General features: G+C 36.8%; 1 protein-coding gene across 1 annotated transcript; it reads right to left on the bottom strand.

Moving 5' to 3' along the window:
- Positions 1 to 1,940: 1,940 nt before the first annotated feature.
- On the bottom strand, positions 1,941 to 7,015 carry LOC113078253 (fibroblast growth factor receptor 2-like). The gene is made up of 3 exons (XM_026250577.1): positions 6,854 to 7,015; positions 5,363 to 5,468; positions 1,941 to 3,695 (listed from the first exon to the last, which is right to left on the bottom strand). The coding sequence occupies exons 1-3, from the start codon at positions 6,970 to 6,972 to the stop codon at positions 3,531 to 3,533; spliced, it is 390 nt and encodes a 129-aa protein (XP_026106362.1). The 5' UTR covers positions 6,973 to 7,015; the 3' UTR covers positions 1,941 to 3,530.
- Between the last annotated feature and the right edge of the window lie 453 nt (positions 7,016 to 7,468).

Genomic DNA, 7,468 nt, shown 5'->3' with positions numbered 1-7,468 from the left:
GTAGTAATGAGGTCTGAATGCTGCAGTCACTGAAGTTCATGACAGGTCTCAGTCACCATAGTTTTTATTTTATTTTTTCAGATGGGGAGATGGTTTTGTTCTTGTGCGTGGTGCCACTGACTGGACTGAATGGCTTTCAACTGTTTTAAACTGACAGCCACGAGAAGAAGAAACAAAAAGAGAAAGACCTGTAACCAACAGTATTTGAGAAGGAATGCTGGTTACTACTACTAAAAAGTTATTTCTTTAGTGTCACAATTTTTCTATCAGGTCTTAAAACTGCTCTAAGTGGACATCCATGACAGGCGGGGTCCCACAAGGGTCAATTCTTGCCCCCGCTATTGTTTAGCCTGTATACGCTCCCACTAAGTCAAATAATGAGAAAGAACCAAATTGCCTATCACAGCTATGCTGATGATAACCAGATTTACTTAGCCTTATCTCCAAATGACTGCAGCCCCATTGACTCCCTCTGGCAATGTATTGATGAAATTAATAGTTGGATGTGCCAGAACTTTCTTCAGTTGAACAAGGAAAAAAATATTTTTCCAAATGAAGTTATTTCATTTGGAAACAAAGATTAAGTTTTCAAGGTGAATGCATACCTTGACTCTAGGGGTCAAACAACTAAAAATCAAGTCAGGAATCTTGGTGTGATTCTGGAGACAGACCTTAGTTTCAGTAGTCATGTCAAAGCAGTAACTAAACCAGAATACCATCATTTAAAAAACATTGCAAGAATTAGATGTTTTGTTTCCAGTCAAGACTTGGAGAAACTTGTTCATGCCTTTATCACCAGCAGGGTGGACTATTGTAATGGGCTCCTCACTGGCCTTCCCAAAAAGACCATAAGACAGCTGCAGCTCATCCAGAACGCTGCTGCCAGGATTCTGACTAGAACCAGAAAATCTGAGCATATCACACCAGTCCTCAGGTTCTTACACTGGCTTCCAGTTACATTTAGGATTGATTTTAAAGTACTTTTACTTATCTATAAATCACTCAATGACCTAGGACCGAAATAAATTGCAGATATGCTCACTGAATATAAACCTAACAGATCACTAGGATCAAATCAGTTAGAAATACCAAGGGTTCACACAAAACAAGGGGAGTCCTCCTTTAGTTACTATGCTGCCCGCAGTTGGAATCAGCTTCCAGAAGAGATCAGATGTGCTAAAACACTAGTCACATTTAAATCTAGACTTAAATCTCATCTGTTTAGCTGTGCATTTATTGAATGAGCACTGTGCACTGTCCAAACCGAATACACTGTATTTTATGTATTCACTGCATTTTATGTAACATAATTTTCTTTTATCTTTTATTTTTTTTAACTGTTTTAAATTCATTTTAAATAAATACATTTTTAAATAATTTCCAAAGTTTTTAAAATTGCTTGTTTTTATTTTTGTTTTATTATTTCTTCATGACTATTTTACTTTCTTTTATACTAAGCACTTTGAATTACCATTGTGTACGAAATGTGCTATATAAACTTGCCTTGCTCACAAATAGTATGAATACACAAAATAGCGAAATTTGAAATTAATGTCATGGATCTCAATACGAACATTTATCAAATTGTACTTTTCGAAGTAAAAACTAAAAGTACCATGAGGATGTGAAACCATTATGGAAAACTATATTGATCTCTCTGTTTATACATAAGTAGGTACAACTTTATCTGCATACATACAGTATATGATGATACTGTGCTATAACAGCTTGTGTCAAAATGTAAACTATGGCTCTCATGTGCATTTAGATATTATAAACATTAATATTATGAATTTCTGTAAAGCTGCTTTGAAACTGTATTGTGGGGGGAAAGCATTATATACTGTACATATATTTTACTTGAATTTGAACATTTCCAAAGACATCAGAAAGGTACTGATCACATTCTAGAAAGAATTTAGAAAACAGAGCACACACAATTCATTTTTTTCATCTTTAATTTTACAAATCTGTCAGGAACACTTGTTGACAGCAACCTCAGCTCATTTGTCTGGAAGAAAATGAAACACTTTAATGATTCTTAATACTTTTGAGTTGTGGGTAAAACTGCACCAAATATACTGCAACCTTTTTTTCCAGTATTTCACCTAATTCAAATGCAAACTTCAGTGTGAGTAAAACAACATCCTCTACTATAGAAAAGGGATTAGCTGACAATAAAAATGTATGTTATTTTTGCATTTTAACTTACCATTCACATTTGTATACTTATATATAAAAAGACGTAAGAAATAATTCTTTGTACCACTGAAATGTTATTTTAAATTACAAAATAAACATTATGAATCATAACTGTTTCTACTGTCGTCATTAATATTACCTCTTTATTATTTTGATCTTTTTTACCTTTTGATTCTTTTTTTTAAAAACATAAGTCAATAAATTAACATGCTATCTCTTTCCCTGAAAGCCAATGCGTGACTGTGTCAGCAAGTGAGAGTTTGTGCAGAACCCGACATTAAACTTTTCCAGGGGATTTTGTGTGCCTGGTTTCGAACCAGCGCCACGGCTCAAAGTGTCTGGAACAAATGAATGAAAACGGAGAGTTGTTTGGCTTTTAGTCCATGTTGGTCATCTAAATGCTAGTACACTCCCAAAACATGCCAAAGAAAAGAAACACATAAAACATAAACCATATCATGGAGTTTTTAATGTCGAGTCCTGCTATAAATGTGCGAATGTATGTCTGGGAATGTAGTAGAAACATCTAGAGGCATCTAAATATCTTACTCTGCGGGAAAGGGGAGGAATTGTTCGGAAGTCCATACCAAAAATAATTCATTGTAAATATATAATATATATTTTTACATATTTGAATATATTTACAAATATACCAGCACTATATACCATGTATTCATTGTTTTATCCATTCAGGATAACTGCTTGTAACTTGTCTTGTATGATCACTGTGTTATCATGGTAAAAACAGTGCAGTTTAAAAATCAACCGGAGGCAGTGTTAGGATTTCTTTTTCTACTTCTTCTGTTAGTTGTATGTTTCCTTATTGTACTTGTATCATATTGTCTCCTTTTTGTCTCTTAAGAGTTCTGTTCACGTGCTCCATTCATTTCTCTTGGGGACACAGAATCCCGGAATGCCAAGCAACGGAATGACGGTAAGAATGTAATAGAACTCCAACATAAACGAGGAATGAGAAATAAACAAACAAAAAAATCTAATGGTTTGCCCTTGGAAACAGTCACTTTTCTTCAGTCCTCGTCCTCTTCTTAAGAGCTTGGTCATATGTTTTTGTGCGCACAAGTGTGTGTTTTCACAAAAAAAAGCACCTGCGCTTCACAGGCTTCAGGTTCTTTCCAGAAAAGCAGCACTGCTGGCGTCTCAGCCTCCTTTAGCACACTCCAAAAGTCCAGCGGGAGCTTCGCCAGGAGTCTAGAGGCAGCATACGGTTCTGAACGGGTACAAGGGAACTGTGGGGAAAAGTCTCTCAGTCTTGTTGAGAACTGCAGGCGTAGCTTGGATGCGGTGGGTCTGGAGAACGCTGAAGAGGCTCATGTTTTTATGCCTCCATTGATGTGCTGGTACTTGGGAAGGCAGGGCTCCTCTGCTGAGGGGTCGTGGGAGAATACCGAATCATCTCCGGAGGAGCAGGAGCTGCGTGTGTCGGGGAAGCTGGGAGAATACTGCTCCACCGGGGCGCACAGGTCCAGATACTCCTACAGACACAGAGATGAAGCTGTCAGTATAAACATGAGCTGCCACAATTAATGGGAAAAATGAGGGAAATAGGAAAAGCCAATTATATTTCAATTAATCAAATGAAAGACAACCTTCTCCATTAGAAATATAAGCTATTTCCATGGAGAGAAAAATAATAATTTTTAATTTTAATTAAATTGATACACTATTATAGTTTTTAATTAATATTTTGAATTAGATTCTCAAAAATATACAATTTTAATTGTAGTTATAATTATAGAAATGTAGTTGTGTCTATTATTTTCTTTTTTATATGTCTGTATAATTATTATTTTTTTTTTATGTTTTATTTCAAATAAAAAAAAAATGAGATGCTGCCTTGGCAACTAGCTGAAATAAAGCTCAACGTTATTATACATTTTATTTAATTTCATTTCAGATATAATTTTATTGTATTTTAAACAATAATTTCCGCTGTTGCCTTGGAATATGCTAATAATAAGTTGTCTTTATATTTAATTTTATTTAATTATCTATTCATTTTTATTATTATTTTGAAATTATTTATTTTATTGGTACTTTTTAGGTTTAGTTAGTTTTCACAGTTCTTTAGTTAGTTTTCAGGAGTCTGTGATGAATAGAAAGCATTTTTTTTTAAACAGAAATCTTCTGTCACATTTAAAATATCTTTACTGACACTTTTGGTCAATTTAATGTGTCCTTAAAGTAATAATTTCTCTCCTTCAACACAAAAAATACGGAACCCCAACTGTTTAAACCAGCAGTAATACAGATCTACTAGCAGCTTCCTCAAAAATGCAGTGCGCTTAATCAAAGTTTAACCATGCTGGAAAGCACTGTGCCAGATTCCATGTCTGAACAATCGCCTTCTGAACATCAAGTCTAACTAATATTTGCTTATCGAATTTCGGTGAATCAGTAACAGAAGGGACCACACCTGAAGGCTTATATACATTTCTGAAATACATATCTATAAACATCCAATGCACATAAATATATAAGACCAAAAAATGCACAGGAGGATATTCTTTCCTGGTTCATTCCTCAGACAAAATTGAAGCCATTTTGTCTTTGCGGCTGGTACTGAACTATTTGACGAGAGGAAGAGGGGGTTTTAGGTTGCTGAAAATGAGTGTTGGATTGAACTCTCGCTGCTCAACACAAGGCAGCTCACATTACTAAAGACCTACACATCTGTGAGCAGTTTAAGACGGGGGGAAGAAAGCAGAGGCACTTTATTACATTTCTAAAGTTTAAAACAGCGAACAAGAGCGGGGCTTTTGGCATCATATCTCTTCCACGGCTCAATCCCCCCTTCGACAAGTTCTGACAGATTTCCATCCCTCAGTCCGCCACACGGATATCACGGATGGCAGCTAGGGAACGGAAAGAATCGTCTAGTAGGGATCCATCTGACAATTGAGCAACGCTAGCACGAGGGCCACTCTTGAAAACCCAAGCCTGGATGAAATTAAGCACGTGCAACTCTCGACCTGTACGCTGACCGTATAAACGGTTTCCTTTCCCTTGTGGATCTTGCGAAATGTTGCGAGCTGGAGTCAGAGCCAGTGTTGGCACAGGTTTGATGGATCCCAGAGCTATAGGGAAAGCGTAATGGTTTCGAGTCTGTTTATGCATGTGTGTGAACGTGTGCACGCCTCACCTCGTTGGTTGCCAAAGTGAGAATGCGGTCCAAGTCCTCGACCAACTGTTTGAATGTGGGCCTGTGAGAGGAGATTGCATGCCAGCAGTCCTTCATCATCATGTACCTTAGACAGAGGAATAGACAACATGACATCATTTGGTTATTTCTAAGCTCTGTTTTGGAAATCAAATGTGGCGCAACCGTTTGTGTAATCGGACATGCTCATGCGAGTAGACGTGCTCTAAACTGTGGGTGCGATGAAAGAGAAACGGTGATTCTGCTGCCCACGTACCATCTCAAAACTAATGCAAACATTTTATTTTGGCAGCAAATCAGCATGAAAGCTTGTTAGGTCATCGACATGGTATCTTATAGGAACTTTTTTATCAATTTAGGTTGGGAAGGAGCTCATTGGTTCCTGCGAAAGCCATGAGAGCACGATTAACAAAATAGTGCATTAAACAAGGTAAATGTAAGACAGAAAAAACAAATAAGAAAAAGAACAGTTAGAAGGAAATTAGCTCAACTAGTACATGTATACACTAAATACAAAAGTCAGAAATATGATTAAAAGATGGTTAGTGGGACAGTAGCTTAACCAGTGCATTAAACAAGCTAAATGGAAGAGAGAAATAAATAAAAGACAAAACCTGATTAAAAGGTTAATGGTTAGTGGGATGTCAGCTTACACTAAATTAAAATGAATTATGTAATTAAAAGAAAGCTGAGTGTTGGATGCCAGCTTGACTAGCTTACTGAAATGTTGAAGGCAAAAAAAAAAAAAAGTAGAAATTATAAGTGGAACAGTTATGGAAGAGGATTAGAGCCAAGCAATAATAAAAAAATAAAACCATGCCGAGAATAAAGTCGTTCAATTGCAAGAAAAAATTTCGAGCCAGCATAAATAGCTCACTGAAAAATTTAATTGCAAGACAAAAAATAAATGCAAGAAAGTAGAAAATGATTGGCTAACCACAGAAAAATATGGTTAGCCTGACAATAATTGAACGAGTTCTAAAATGCAAGTAAAATGAAAAAAAGCATTTAGTGGAAGGACACCTTAAATGGTTACTCCACCCCAAAAAGAAAATCTGGTCATGAATCACTTACCCCATGTTGTTCCAAACCCGTAAATTTAATTTAAGATATTTTGGATGAAAACCGGTAGGCTTGTGACTGTCTGAATGATGACAGATGGACTACTCTGACGATGCTTTTCATACTTTTCTTGATTTTGACAGTGTAACTTACTTGGCACAAGCCTCCCGGTTTTCATCCAAAATATCTTACATTTTGTTCAGAAGATGAACTAAGCTTTTATGGGTTTGGAACGACATGGAGGTAAGGGATTAATGACTACATTTTCATTTTGGAGTGGAATATCCCTTTAATGAACTTCCAGACACTAAATTAAGTCAAATGCGAAGAGATTTTACAGTCTCTATCAGAAAAAAGATTGCGATTACAAACAATGCAACATAAAACCTTTGAGAAAACATTGACACTCACAATTCGTTGGTGCAGTTAGCAGGTCTGTCCATGCGATGACCCTCTTTTAGTAGCTTAAAGAGCTCCTCGACAGGTATTCCTGGATACGGAGAACCGCCGAGCGTGAAGATCTCCCACATTAAAACCCCAAACGACCAGCTGAAAGAGACAGATGCACCTTCATCAGATCACCAATACAACACAAACAAATACTCCATGCTTCATATTACACTGTCAATCAGTGTTCTGTCTGGTAAATATGGTGCGTTTGACAATCAGCATTTTGTTTAGTAATTCTCGATTATTTAAAAACACATTCCAGCCTCTTCTGTGGTACCAATCACTTCACTCTCCCCAAAGTTTGGACAAGTAATGCTCTGTGAAATGAAGCCGTTCCAAAAATCCCAGTTTGATCCATTTACAGTAGTGATATTTGTTGGCTCTAAGAACGCAGTAGCTGTTGGGGTCTCAATGCAGTCTTTCTGCGAGCGTCCTGGACTGTGGCACCACTTGGATTCAAAGCAGGCTTCTGTCCTCTATAGAACTCTATAATGACACATATTGTCCAGCCAATACAAACATTAGCAGGACCCTCAGGAAACAAACGTCCAGAGGGCGTAAGATTGTAGCAGCGAA

This window comes from Carassius auratus, unplaced genomic scaffold, assembly GCF_003368295.1.
Source record: "Carassius auratus strain Wakin unplaced genomic scaffold, ASM336829v1 scaf_tig00024902, whole genome shotgun sequence".
Classification (NCBI taxonomy): Eukaryota; Metazoa; Chordata; class Actinopteri; order Cypriniformes; family Cyprinidae; genus Carassius; species Carassius auratus.
The sequence above is the reverse complement of the archived record's forward strand: the minus strand, read 5'-3'. Positions and strand labels throughout refer to the sequence as shown.